The following is a 14,794-nucleotide window of genomic DNA, read 5'->3' as shown; positions in this document are numbered from 1 at the left end:
TCATTTATTTGCATTTCCTGTGTGGAAACAGCGGTGCTAAGTTCTCTTTGGAGAGAAAAGGGAGATCTGGAAGGGGAACTCTGCCCTATCAGCTGTGTGGAAGCTGTGGGTATAGGAACTATTCGCTATGGGGAAGATGGAGCTGGGCACTCCCCCTCCCTTTTGTTCCCCCTCACCATGCACTTGTCACACTGGATCATGAGTCCTTCATCTTTGTAAAGGCCACAGATGCAACGGATTACATCCTCATCTTTCTCATGCCCATTCTCCTTCTCACAGATGGACGTCTCACTGCTGTCAGCTTCGCTTGCTGTCTCCCCCACAATCTCATCGATCTGGGCAGATGCCTCATGGCGAGCATTGTAATACGCCTTCCGTAGTCGGCACACATCACGTCCAATCGGAGACTTCCTGCCATAGTATTTCTGAATACAAACAAAAGAAGCAACTCATTCTTCTGAACACCCCCTAACTTGGGCACATTCATCCTGCCCACTTCAGTGTGCATCCTTGGGAGATGACCTGCTCTGCTGGCCTCATGTACCTCTGGGTAGATGTATTCACTCTCCCCACTGCCATGTTTATGGGTCAGATGTCCCTGCCTGGCCAGCTCTTGTGTACCTCTGGGACATGCCCCATATGTCTTAGAGGCAGGTGCATGTGCCTTGGCTATCCCTATATGCCCCTGAAGTACAATTTAGTTCCTTTGAGAAGCACCCTGGTCTCTTCAGGCTGGAAAGTTGCACACTATTCACAAGTCTTTACTTTGTTGGCACCATGTAGCTGGAGCAAGTTGAAAGAGCAGGCTGAAGTGAACAAGTTACTAGTATCATCTCTCTGCTCTCACTTGGCTTGTCAGAGGAGAGTTATCTGAATCTCTCTCTCTGTTGCAAGAATCTCTGTTGCCATGACCATTAATTCAGGCCACACTCACATTGCCTGTGCAGTAGCTTTATGCCTTGGCATCTCACCTCAGCATTCCGGAAGACCTTCAGCATGTCCCCATCAAAAGCTTCCACAGTTTTATAATACCCAGTCAAGATCTGCTTCTCAATGGTGGCAAGGTCCAAGGGGTCAGAGATCTTCTCATAGTAATCTGCATTTCTAAAAGAGGAGGGAATCTATAGTGTCATTTTCACCAACACTTCAAAGATGCACAAACCTGTAGGAATAAAATTACAGATTGGTCTGAGAAGCAAGAACTTACTTTTTCTTAGGTGGAAGGTTCAGCAGTGGAGATGCGAGAGCCTGCCTGGAAGAGTCTGTAAAGGAAGCACAGAGTTGAACAGTGCTTTGCCATATCAGAATTAAACAAGAGATGTAAACAGTGAACTCAGTCTAAGCAGAGCCCCCTTTTCACCCTCAGACACAGGAAACAGGAATTGTTGGGTATTTTAAGGAACTGGCTGTTGGACACTCTTCACATGTACAGGATTGGAGATCAGTTCATACTGCAGCAGCATCTTGCACACTGAATCATAGAGCTAAATCTATGCAAAATAACTTTTGTAGGACAGCCCCACCTGTGGTGGCAGGAGAAGAGATTGTGGGAAAGGGAGGGTGGAGCTGGGGGTAGGATAAGGGGCAATGGAGAAGGGGTTGGTTGAAGTCCTGAAATAAATTTATTCTTCTTTAATACGTTATGCTCTGAAGACCCTCATCCCTGTGTTCTGAAGAGGGATAAGGTCTCAATGCAGGCTGATAGCAGAGTGTCTGCTTCACCTTTGTAGGAGATGATGCTGTCACAGATCTCCTTGAAGATTTGTGCAAGGCGTGCAGCACGAGCCACTTCAATGTTCTCCTCAGCTGCAGCCAAGCGCCGTGTTCGCACAGAACGGGAGGTTTGGAGGGCTGAGAACTGGGTCATGAAGACATCTGAAAGAAGGGACAAATAAAAACCTTTATATAGAAATTCTACCTCAAGAGGAACTAATGTCCTCTTCTCAAATTGAATACTTAAGATGACACCACATGGTGTCTCCTCTCCCACACCAAGTTCAGAAGCATATTTCCTGTTAGCATTGACACTGATTTGGGTTACAATAAAAAGTAAAGGGTCAGATTCACTGGTATTCTCTGGCTATTTTGTGCTGCTCTAGCCAGCTAAGCTGGATTTATGGCTATGTTGTGTTGCTACAGTGGAAAAAAGGAACCAGAACAAACTAGGGAACGTGAACCAAGGCTAGGTCTACACTACTGGGGGGTGTGGGGAGGGGGTCGACCTAAGATACGCAACTTCAGCCACGTGAATAGCGTAGCTGAAGTTGCGTATTTTAGGTCGACTTACCGGGCTGTGAGGATGGCGGCGAGTCGACTGCTGCCGCGCCACCGTCGACTCCGCTTCTTGCTGCGGTGGATTTCCAGAGTCGATGGCAGAGCCATCGGGGATCGATTTTATCGCGTCTTCACTAGACGCGATAAGTCGATCCCCAATAGATTGATTGCTACCCGCCGATCCAGCGAGTAGTGAAGACGTGCCACAAGGCATGTGGGTCCCAATTTCTCACTTAGCTGCCAGAGGGGAGCCAAATGCTGGAATGGGGTTGCATGGGTATAACTGAGGGCAGTATTTGATCTTCTGAATGGTGCAGTGTTTTGGAGTGGGGCTTGTAACTTTCCTTTGGCAGTCAGGTCCCATCCCCATAACAGATGGCAAGCCAGAAAACCTTGTGTCCCAAAGGCCTAAACTCAGAGAAGCTCACTGTTCTGAGGATAATGAGAACTCTCAAAGTTAGTGTGGACTGCTGCTGCAGGTGCTGAGCAGCTCTTTTCTCATTAAGGACCAATCCTGCACTGCATTATTTATGGTGTTATGCCAATTTCCTAAAATGGCCACATCAGGTTTCTCCTTTTCTGAAAAATCACCTGTGGGGAGAAAGGACAGGAATTCCAAATGAATAGCATTTTCAGTGGGAGCTGTGAGCCTTCAGGATCCAGCAGAGGAACACAGGAATTTCTGTACTGAATAGACCAGTGGTCTATCCCGTCCAGTCCCTGGCTCTGACAATGGCCAATACCAGATGCTTCAGAGGAAAGTGTAAAACCCCATAACGAACAATAATAAAATAATATGCCTATAGAGAGAGTTTCTTCCTCACTCAGGGTGACAGTGAAAACAGATCTGTACATAACCACCCCGATCAGTATTTGAAAAGCTATTTGGACTTGGTAGCAACTTTCTATTGGCTCTGAGAACTGATTTGAATTATCCATGGGTGTAAACTTTCACACCAATGTGATTTGACTAGGTCCCCCAGAAGAAAGAGGTAACAGCAGGAGACTGTGCAGGCCTCACCAGATTTGATGTTGCCGTCATCGCGGCAGATTCCATTCCAGCGATTATATAATGATGCAGAGTGGATGTTGTCACTGACATGTTTCACTTCCTCTTGTTTTTGCCGAATCTTCTCCCAATTCCGTACCAGAAAAACATGACGTTTTAGCACAAAATTCCTGCAAAAATTAAAAATGTTCATTTTCAAATCACCTCACTGTCTGAATGTTGGCTATGGGAAGCAGAAGAAAGAAGGCAACAGCTTAGATATTCCCCGATCTATTTGGAAGTACGGTTGGGATACCACATGCCATCTATTATGCAGCATGCCAGAACTCCATTTGGAGGTAGTGATGGGAGCCCTTTGTTTCAAATGGGTTCATGACAGTTTAAGGCTTGTTTTCTTGGTGACTTTTGAAATGGCTGATCATGTGTTATTGAAATGGTAACTAAGTGGTGATGATGGTATGTCTGGAACTGCCCTCCAGTAGTGTGGTTCTTATTAGTGACAATGGTAATGATAAGTAAGTGCATGTCCAGCAATGAAGAGTTTGAAATGCTGCATCCCTCAAGTTTCTGTTCTGTCACCTCTGTAATACCTCTTGGAGAGATAATTCCTAAATACATCAGTTTGCTGATAACACAGTTATAGATCCATAGATTCTAAGGCCAGAAAGGACCATTGTGATCAACTTTTCTGACCTCCTATATGACACAGGCCAGAGAACTTCCCCAAACTAATTCCTAGAGCAGATCTTTTAGAAAAACTACTGCTCTTATGTTCTTACAGTGATGGAGAATACACCATGACCCTTGGTAAGTTGCTTCAATGGTTGATTACTCTCAGTGTTAAAAATTTACAGTTCATTTCCAGTCTGAATTTGTCTAGCTTCAACTTCCAGCCATTGGATAGTATTATATCCGTCTCTGCTACACTGAAGAGTTCATGAATAAATATTTGTTCCCCATGTAGGTACTTTAAGGCTGGGTCTACACTACCCGCCTGAATCGGCGGGTAGAAATAGACCTCCTGGGGATCGATTTATCGCGTCCCTCGATCCTCGAATCGACGCTCTTACTCCACCAGCGGAGGTGGGAGTAAGTGCCGTCGACGGGAAGCCGCAGAGGTCGATTTTGCCGCCGTCCTCACAGCGGGGTAAGTCGGCAGCAATACGTCGAATTCAGCTACGCTATTCACGTAGCTGAATTTGCGTATCTTAAATCGACTCCCCCCTGTAGTGTAGATGTAGCCTTAGACTGCAATCAAGGCCACCCTTAATCTTCTCTTTGTTAAACTAAACAGATAGACTCAAGGAGCTCAATCACTAGAAGATACGTTTTCTAATCATTTAATTATTCTTGTGGCTCTTCTCTGAACTCTCTCAACTTTATTAATATCCTTCTTGAATTCTGTACACCGGAACTGAACACAGTATTCCAGAAGCAGTCACACCAATGCCAAAACCAGAGGTAAAATAACTTCTCCACCTTTACTCAAGATTTGTGTGTCCAAAGATCACATTAGCTCTTTTGGCCACAGCTCATGTTCAGTTGATAATCCCTAAATCTTTTTCAGAGTTACTGATAGAATCTCCCATCCTGTAAGTATGGCCTACACTCTTTGTTCCTAGATGAATACATCTACATTTAGCCATATTAGACCACATATTGCTTATTTGCACCCAGCTTACAAAATGATCTAGATTGATCTGTATCAGTGTCCTGTCCTCTTCATTATTTAGCACTGCCTCAATTTTTGTGTCATCTGCAAACTTTATCAATAATGACCATGTTTTTCCCCAAGTCATTAAAAAAAATAATTATATGGCATAGGACCAAGAACCGACCCCTGCACGACCCTGCTAGAAACACATCCTTGTAGTGACTGCCCCCATTTACAATTACATTTTAAGACCTATCAGTTTAGCTGGTTTTTAATCCATTTAATGTGTGCCATGTTAATTTTATAGCTTTCTAATTTTTAATCAAAATGTCATGCGGTACCAAGTGAAATGCCTCACAAAAATCTAAATACATTGCACCAACCCTACTATATTTACCAACCAAACTTGTAATCTCGTAACTGCCCAAAAGGTCTAAGAGCTGCCACCACATCATGCCTGCCACCCTGCATTATTTACGCTGGCTGCCTGAGGAAGTAGTTGACTGAGTTTAAGGTCGTCCTGTTGGTCTGTGGAAGGGGTCAGAAAGTGGATCTGGGCAAACTGTAAGGGACTGGGGCACAAGCAGTCTGGCCTAGTGATCACAGCTGGGCTGGGGTCCACACATCAGGGACATGAGCAAGGGTCGGAGGAATCACTAGAGCCGGGTTCAATAAGCCTGAGTCAGGATCAAAGTCAGGCCAGGGTCAGAGACCAGAGATAGTAGCAGTCTGAAGTCGGAGTCAAAATTAAGCTGGAGTCTGCGTCCGGAGATCAGAGGTAGTACCAAGCTGGAGTCAGTAGGCAAGGGCAGGGTCAGAGTCATGCTGGGATCAGAGACCAGAGATCAGGAGCTGAGGTAAAGTCTGGAATTGCAGCAGGCCCAAAGTCAGACAGCTTCCTGGGGCACCCTCCAGGGTTAAATAGGGTGCTTGGCAGAGGGCCGTAGGCTACTGTCACTCTGGGTCCCTTGGGCGGTACTTCCTGAGGCGCCTAGTCTCCACAGTGCTCCCTGGCCATAGCTCTGAATGGCCCCCTGGTGGCACTATGGGAATGTCAGCTGTCCCAGGCTCTTCAGACCCAGGTTCTAGTCCATGGATCCTTACATCCTCATCCTAATGGCAATCTGTGCCCTGACAGTTCCACCACTGTATTGGTGAGCAATGCTAAGGTGTGGAACTTGCTCTCCTGGCACATCTCTCCCCACTTTTAATATATGCTGCATAAAAAACATTACACATTCTCTCCCTATTTTCCTTTCTAAAGAGGTCTTAATAAATGCATCAGGTCAAACTGCTGCCTGCCCTGTTCTACTCATTGCCAGCCATGCCAATGCAATGAATTTTGTTAGTTGCACAGGAAAAACCTTTGTGTGGTTGGTTCCACTCAAACCAGTACTTCATGTTGATTGGTTCTGCTTCCCTGCCAGAACAGCAGCAGAGAGCAGGCTGAGGCATTCTACACTGGACTGAACAGGTGTGCCTGATTCCAGGAGTAACATAGTACCCAGGAGCAATGTAAACACTGATGCAGTGTGCACATTCTCCACCCCACTAGTACTGACCCATTCTAAAACAGTGATTGGAAAGGCCATCCTAATACTAATGCCACAATTTTAGATTGAGCACAATAGTGCCTATCTGATCCACAACAGATCTTAATACTTAAATCTACTTAACACAGATCCCAGCACCCCTTCTTCTTCAACTGGACATTCTGTGATGCCTTATTTTATGGAGAAAAGATTCATTTTGATTTTATAGCAACCCTTCATTGCTGGGGAGAAAAACAACACTGAAATCCTTCCTTACCTTTCTCTGTTGGACATGGGCTTCATCTGAAGCTGTGGGGTCAGTCTGTTTGGCGTGTTCACACTTTCACTACTCTCCTCTGGAATGTGGCCCCTCTGTAAAATAGATAATTCTGGTGAGAGAAACCAAGGACAAATGGTACGGCAATTCATTTGAGCAACTAATCTCTGAACATTGTCTCTCCAGTTTTCTATGCACATACATAACAAATATGCTTCACCTTGGTCTGGTTGAAACAAACTGACTTCCCAGTAACCGGTTTATGTGAGAAGAGTTGGCTTCAGTACTCACCCCCTTCTTTAGTTTGTGCTTTGACTTTCTCTTCTCTTTCGATCGTCCAGGCCTTCTGTGTGTGGTGACAGGCTGGGTGGTTTTTCCTGAGAGTCCATTCATTCGCTGACTCTTGCCCCCAATTATTCCTCTGCATTTGTCAAAACCACACTTGCAGAGTTGCTTTGAAGTAAAGAGAATACTTATTTTTTAATCAAATCACAACAATGGAAAAATCTGTCAATATTACCAAATACCAGCTCACTCACATATAACACAGTGTGGCATTGTTAATAACCCCTAATCTGCACAGAATCGTTCATCTTTTGAGAGACTCATCTAGGTTTAGTAGTGCGAGCCTCACCTGTTTTTCAACATTAAATGAGTGAAAATTGTAGTCGTAAGTCAGTTCAGTACCAGCAGGCATGTCCTTAAGTGCGTACAGCCCAATCCGGTAGACACCATTAACAGACCTGTCAAGAAAATACAATGAAAATGTCCTGGCTTTTATCATCATCCACGGGCCGCAAAGTCTGGAGGTGGTAGCCAAAAGAATTGGCAGTGGGGCGAAATTAGGCTTGTCCATAAGAACATAATCACAAATCACATTAGGCACCACAAATTAAAGAACCACCCCCCAGCACCAAAATTCACTTATTTTCAGGGCTTCATTCTGAACCAGAAACTAATATTTGATCCCACATTATCATTGAAAAAATCTATTAATTCTATTACTTTCCATAATTGTTTTTGTGTTGAATTTTCATGTTGATATGAAGGAAAAACTAATTAGCACTGGGTAAAGCCACACTAGGTACAGACAAGCATGGCACGCTTCCACACCATGCTATCCTTAATATAAATCCTATTATGCTCACCCAACATTCCAGTGTAAAGCCATCCCTGCAAATCTCTGCTAATACACTCAATCCCTACCCGCTGTATTTCCTGCTATCCTAACACTAGGGTCTTTCCTAAGTAGAGAATAGTGGTAACAGATAATGGTAAATTCTGACTATTTTACTATTATCCTAACTCACAAATACATTTAAACTGCCAGAGGGGAAGAGCATATGGATTTATCTTACTGCACCATCTAGTCTTAATGATTTATAATATCGTAGCAATATGACATACATAATGTAGGAGCTTCCATACCAGAACAGACTATTTAGATCCATGCAGGACGGCAGCCTGCCTCAGATGTGACGTTTACCTGACAGCAATATGGTACAAGTCTTACACAATACAAGATCCTTAGTCAATATTTTGATGTTGTTTCAATCTCTGCCCAACTCACCTCTTCCCTATTTCGAGACCAACTTCTCTAAGATGCTCATCCTATCTACATTTTAACCATGGGTATAGCCAGAGGTCCAGCATGTACAGTATTTGTTTCTTACCATTTCTGCATTTCGCAGTTAGGATTACAGCTGTGGTTGATAAATCGAGCCTCGTTGCCCATGCGATAGCTGTCAATCACCATCCCACTGTCTAAATTCAGGCAATAATGATCACTGTGATTATGGTACTGTTCAATCATCCGGTTCCTAGAAAGCAACACAGGAAAGTTCTTGTGATTTCAACTGTCAAAGCAAAGCACACACATAGTTAATATGGAAACAGAATGTGCAGGAACTCTGGGAGGTGGCTTTAGAGAGATAATTGTAACACTTTACATTTACATCCAGAGATAGAGGATAAGTATTGTCACCTCTGTTTTTACAGATGAGGTAACTGAAGCACAGACAAGGGCAGTGACTTGACCAAGGTCACTGAAAGAGCTGGGATTAGAATTTGGGAGCTGTTCCTTCCAGACCATGCTGCCTCTTGTTCTGCAAATTAATTGTACAGATTTCATCTTGGTCACATGCACATAGCAGTGGACTGTGCAAGTACAAGGCTGCTGGTTTGTGTGCATGTATGCACAATTTGTATATATTCTCCAAAATCATCACTTCTCTTCATCTTAGTTTTCTGGGTGTGACGTTACACCCCATAATGCTTTACAGAAATATGCTTATGAGTGTAAATATGACATAACTGGAGTATGTTTTATGCTAGATATGCCATGTAACGTATCTTTGCAAAGGTTACGATCTACTGAGTGTGTTCATCCTATTTGTTTGAATGTATCATTCTTGTATCTAAAACTTGGAATATAAAATATAACTCTGAGGTCCTATTGTAGTTATGCAAAGTGTGGGCCATTAATGGTGGTTTGGAATCTTGATGGCTCCCATTAACCAGGACAATTGGTTGTAAATGGCTCTGTTTACTTGTAAATCTTCCTGTATACGTGTGTGCTGGCAAGTGGGTAATTAAGTCTTACAGTGACATGTGATCATGTCACCTGAACTGGAATCCATCTTTAACCTGGTGCTTTTCCATTTAGAAGGAGGGGTGGGAACCCAGAGAGGGACAAAGGATTCCCGCCTTGAACCAAAGATATATAAGGGGGCGGAACAGAAGAAAGGGGGCTGCAATCATGAGAAATCCCCTAGCTACCACCTGAGCTGGAACAAGGACTGTACCGGAAAAAGGATTGGGTCCAGACTAGGAAGGAGTCTAGTCTGTGAAAGAAGCTTATTGGAACAGCTCTGAGGGTGAGGTTTCATCTGTAATCAGTTTCTTATTGTATTAGGCTCAGACTTACGTGTTTTTGTTTTATTTTGCTTGGTAATTTACTTTGGTCTGTCTGTTATTACTTAGAACCACTTAAATCCTACTTTTTATATTTAATAAAATCACCTTTTGCTTATTAATTAACCCAGAGCAAGTAATGAATCCCTGGGGGAGCAAACAGCTTGCATATCTCTCTATCAGTGTTATAGAGGGAGAACAATTTATGAGTTTACCCTGTATAAGCTTTATACAGAGTAAAACAGATTTATTTGGGGTTTGGATCCCATTGGGAACTGTGTATCTGGGTGCTAGAGACAGGAGCCCTTCTTGAGCTGTTTTCAGTTAAGTCTGCAGCTTTTGGGGGATGTAGTTCGGACCTGGGTCTGTGTTTGCAGCCATAGGTGCTGACTTCCCCTCTTTCCCATGGGTGCTCAACCCCCCTCTGCCCCCTGCCCGCCCCCACTCCATCCCTCCTATGAAGCCCACCCCTGCCCCGCCTCTTCCCACCCCTGCCCCACCCTCATTCCAACCCCTTCCCCAAAGTCCCCGCCCCAACTCTGCCCCTATTCCAACTCCTTCCCCAAATCCCCACCCTGGCCCTGCCTCTTCCCCGCCTCCTCCCCTGAACATGCCACGTTCCCGCTCCTCCCCCTCCCTCCTGGAGCATGCTAACGCTGCCAAACAGCTGTTTGGCGGTGGCCAGGCGGGAAGTGCTGGGAGGTAGGCGGAGGACCGGGGACACGGCATGCTCAGGGGAGGAGATGGGGTGGCGGGTGAGGGAAGCTTGGCTGCCAGTGGGTGCAGAGCACCCACTAATTTTTCCCCATGGGTGCTCCAGCCCTGGAGCACCCACAGAGTTGGCGCCTATGTTTGCAGCAGGCTAGCATGTCTGGCTCAACAAGACAGGGTACTGAAGTCCCAAGGTGCCAGGGAAAACGTACTCAGAGGTAGTCTCAGCACATCACGTGGCAGTCCCGAGGGGGTTTTTGTGACCCAACCCATCACACTGGGGTTGGACAGTTTCCTGGACTACGTCCTAGGGTAAGAGCTACTCCTCCTTAGCAGTGCAGAAATGGGTTCAGCCATGTCAGCAGCTCACTCTTCAGGTAAACATATCTATCTTCTGACTGAACCCTGACAGTAGTTGGTATGGAGTTAACTTGACTAGGGACTTATTCCTTTCATCAAGTATTAACGATCCCACGTGTTGTTCTTTGTCTCTGTATCTGCCTGTAAAGGCTCATTTCTTTTCCTATGCAATGCTGCTTGCTGATTCTGTCTTGTACAATTGGAATCCTGTACAGAGCTTGTTTCTGTATCAAATTCATATTCACTTGTGGCATTGGGCATTTACAGAACAGATGTTACAGAGACTAATCACCTTTCTCAGTTTGACTGAAGAAAAGTTTATTGATTAAAATGATAAATTCTATGCATTCTACCTGGTGCTAGTGGATAGAAAAATACTGCCCCTTCCTTCCCTCCTCATACTTGGTAACTAATTCCCTACAGGGGATAACGTGTTCTCAAAGCAACTTAGTGAGTCTGCCATTTGAAACAGTAATGACAAGTTTCTACCTGAATTCTTGTTCACTAACAACTTCTCCCAAATATTCGATGATAAATTGTCCTGCTTTCAGGGGCTCTTTGGTACGAATACCCCATCCTTTTTCTTCAGCACGGAATCGTTCCAGACACTGCACCCACTCATGTCTCTGAATCCGCTGGTTACAACATTGTTCACCACAAGGGCAAGTGTTAGGGGAACACTCAGCAAAGATCATTCTAAAATCAAAGACAAACAAGCTAAAGGAAATGGTAAACATACATGGAAAGCTGCTGTTCAAGCAAAACACACTGTAAATCCTTTTAAAGGTATCACTTTTCCCAAAATCTCTGATGATAATGGGATCCCCTTTCCTTCCTCTGTCACAAAACTGATACTATCTCAGTCCCAGTTCCTATCTCAGAAGTAGCAATGCAATGAGCTATCACATGGAAATTTGTAGGTCTACACACCCAAGTGAAGATGCAGAGCCAAAAAAAACTTTAATTAGAGCTGATTGGGAATTTTTGACACAGCTTTTTTTGGTTGTAAAATGGCAATTTGTCAAAACAGAAATTGTTCCCGGGAAAGGACTGGTTTCAGTGAATTTCTCAGTTCAAAATTTTTTTAGAAACAAGTTTAAAAATTGTTGAAATGTCTCATTTCAATATTTTCAAAATGAAAACTTATGGTTATAGGTTCAAAATGCCTTTTTGTTTCAAAAGTTAAACTAATTATAATACAATTGTCTTTTTTAAATAAAAAGGTTGAAACTGAAATGAAACATTTTGATTGATCTGAAATGATTTTTTCATATTAATTTGTAAATATTTTTGAGATTTGAATTTTGATTGGGGATGAATTTAGATTTAGAAAAATCTTCCCAGGATCAGAAAAGCATTTCCTGCCCAGCTCTACCGCTATTATGCTTCTTACAGGGGCTTGTAGCATAATTTATGTATAACATTTCAACAGTCTCCAGTCCTGATTCTCCACTCTTTTATGTCAGTTTAGCTGCTCTGCAATTTCAACAAAGTCACACCGTTGTGAAGAGAATCAGGCTCAATATCTCTTGCATTTTGACTGGCTAGTAAAAGATATATAAATCCCTTACACAAATCTCTGGATACCTATTATACATTTGTGCAACCTGTTTTTTTCAGAGTCCCCAACATGTTTTTTTTTTGTTTTTTTTTCTGTTGAATTATCCATTTGGAGTATGTTATGGTTTTAATCCTGGAGAAGGAGAGTATGGATTGGCTCTGCTTCTGAGATGATGAACAACATTATTTTTGGTACAGAGTTCCATTTTAATTCTTCCAGTTATGCTGTAATACAGGCCTGAATTGGAAAGGGCAGTGAACTCTATGGCAGTATTCCAAGGAGGATGAGTAAGCTGCAGATGCTTTATTCGGGGGACGTGTTATGCTGAACAGGAAAACCTGATCTTTTCATACCTCCTGGGATTAAAGATTAGAAAATTTAAATAAATTCTTAGAAAAATCTCATTTTTTCTGATGCCACTTTGCTGAATGGCAGGCGAGCTTTGAGGGACAGGAGCACTGGGGAGATAGGGTGGAGTTTAGATTCAGGAACAATGGGAAATTAATGAAATTATATTTTTTTTAAAATGTAACCACTCTGGTAACCTAAATTATGCAGACTAGAGCTGTGCTTAGCACACAAGATCTGAAGAACTTTCATAAGCAAAGTTGATTTAATCATAATGAAATGGCAAATTAGTCTAAGATGTTATTTGATTACTAGTCCCTAAGATTGAAGAAATGTCATGCTCTTCCCTACAGAGAACTGTTCTGGTAGTCATGAATGGAATCCAAAATCCCTATAATGTGTCTCTGTTCTTACTTTCTTCCTGGCTCTTCTCTTTGTGATAATGACTGCATTCTGTTTCTCTCCCCCTCATGGGATTCCTGCTCTTTCTTCATACCTTCCCTTCCCTCCTGAGTCATCCATTTCCAGCTCCATCAGCAACTGCTCTTTTCTGAACATAGATTTGACCTCAGAACAACTGAGAGATTCCTTCCTGTCCTCAAACTAAAGTTCTTCAAAAGGAAACATCAAAAGAATGGCTTCTACTATTGTCCATGGAGTAAAATGGGTCTTTGAAAGCTTCAAGCACAGCCCAATAGACTGCTTTCCTGTCTGAAGAGGGGAGAGAAATAGCATGCTCTCTTATTATTAAAGCGGTAGCCAGTAAAGGAAACTATGCTATATGCTTCTGTATCCACACTTCGTTGTACTGGGATCATTTCAGACTGATGAGCTTTGGATCACACCCAGCACATCTCTAACTTTCAAATAGTATCAGTTTATGGCAATTAGCCTGTTCAGGGGAATTCCCTTATTCTGCTTAGTGAGTACATTTCCTACCTGTTAAGACAGTCATCTAAACAGCCCTTTCCATTGCTATCATCTGGTTTCTTACAATTGCAGGTGGTGGCCTCATAGCCAGAAAGAGGCTTAACATCTACATAGACATCTGGAAAAAGAAAAAAGGAAAATAAATCATTTTTCCAGATTAAAACAGCTATTTGAAATGCTTTCACCCCAATAATAGAAAGCTGAGAAGAAGGTGGACGGCCAGTCCTTTGTGGAACAGAGGGTGGTGGAAAAGTGGAAGTCATGTCAAAGTTCCATAGTTACACTGCTTAGTGTAAGCACATGTATAATGACACCCTATATTAAGTAATAAATAAAACAAATAAATAATAATAATAAATAAAGTTACTTACTAGAACGGATTTTTTTATAAAGTGGGACATCTGGCTTTTTGTACAACTAAAAGGAAGAAAAAGAAAGTTCTTTCTTAATACATTGCACAGCTGCAGCTGCCATTCAGGAAAATGATGGGCATGCTGTGTTCATATGTATATGTTTATGTTAATTACTGGATAATATATATGCATAAAGATTTCTCTTCATCAGCTCAGGCTACTTCTCTGTGTGCAGACATCAGAAGAGAGATTAAAAATGTATCTGAATAAAAAATACCTAAGTTTAGAGAGCTCATTGAACACAATTTCCAACATGGTTTATTCCTCCATATTGTCTGACCATAGCAAGCAGGAAAAGTCAAACAGAACATCTATGGAAACAGACATAGCTCTTTGGGGTAGTAATATTTCCCTCAGCATTACAGTGAAAAATACTTATTTAAAATGACTGAGTAGGGGCACCCGCTCTTGTGGAAGTGCAGTACACTTATACTCAGTACAGTGGGAAGGAGGGGAAATCAGAATTCAAGCCCAAGATCTCTGGGCTGGAACCAAGGGAAATGCAGATCCTTTTGTCAGAATAATTTGCTATATATAAGGAGAGGATAGGAGATAAAAGGGAGTTCCCACTGTTACATATTTACTAACTATATAAGCTATTACAGAACTAGATTTCAGCTGATAATTCAATATAAAGTAACATTAATTGCTTCTCCTTTTAATTGTGCTTTAAAAGAATAATTACAATTCACTTTTTGTGTGTACTGCACTAGTAGCCCCCTTTCAGTATCAAATGTCTCAGATATCATATTACAAAATGATTCTATAAGTGTTCAGATATTAGGTGCATAAGGAGTGTATACAATTTTTAA

General features: G+C 42.6%; 1 protein-coding gene across 4 annotated transcripts in view; it reads right to left on the bottom strand.

The window, feature by feature from the left end:
• ASH1L (ASH1 like histone lysine methyltransferase) overlaps window positions 1-14,794 on the bottom strand; it is a 146,236-nt gene that overhangs the window by 15,060 nt on the left and 116,382 nt on the right. For all 4 annotated transcript variants that reach the window (XM_054011466.1, XM_054011463.1, XM_054011464.1 and 1 more), the window contains 12 exons: window positions 13,941-13,986; window positions 13,579-13,687; window positions 11,220-11,426; window positions 8,420-8,566; window positions 7,381-7,489; window positions 7,038-7,199; window positions 6,747-6,841; window positions 3,296-3,453; window positions 1,723-1,875; window positions 1,208-1,262; window positions 972-1,104; window positions 177-425 (listed from right to left, as the gene is read on the bottom strand). In XM_054011466.1, the coding sequence (XP_053867441.1) occupies window positions 177-425; window positions 972-1,104; window positions 1,208-1,262; window positions 1,723-1,875; window positions 3,296-3,453; window positions 6,747-6,841; window positions 7,038-7,199; window positions 7,381-7,489; window positions 8,420-8,566; window positions 11,220-11,426; window positions 13,579-13,687; window positions 13,941-13,986 (1,623 nt within the window). The remainder of the gene's footprint in view (window positions 1-176; window positions 426-971; window positions 1,105-1,207; window positions 1,263-1,722; window positions 1,876-3,295; window positions 3,454-6,746; window positions 6,842-7,037; window positions 7,200-7,380; window positions 7,490-8,419; window positions 8,567-11,219; window positions 11,427-13,578; window positions 13,688-13,940; window positions 13,987-14,794) is intronic.

Source organism: Malaclemys terrapin, chromosome 21, assembly GCF_027887155.1.
Source record: "Malaclemys terrapin pileata isolate rMalTer1 chromosome 21, rMalTer1.hap1, whole genome shotgun sequence".
Classification (NCBI taxonomy): domain Eukaryota; kingdom Metazoa; phylum Chordata; order Testudines; family Emydidae; genus Malaclemys; species Malaclemys terrapin.
The sequence above is the reverse complement of the archived record's forward strand: the minus strand, read 5'-3'. Positions and strand labels throughout refer to the sequence as shown.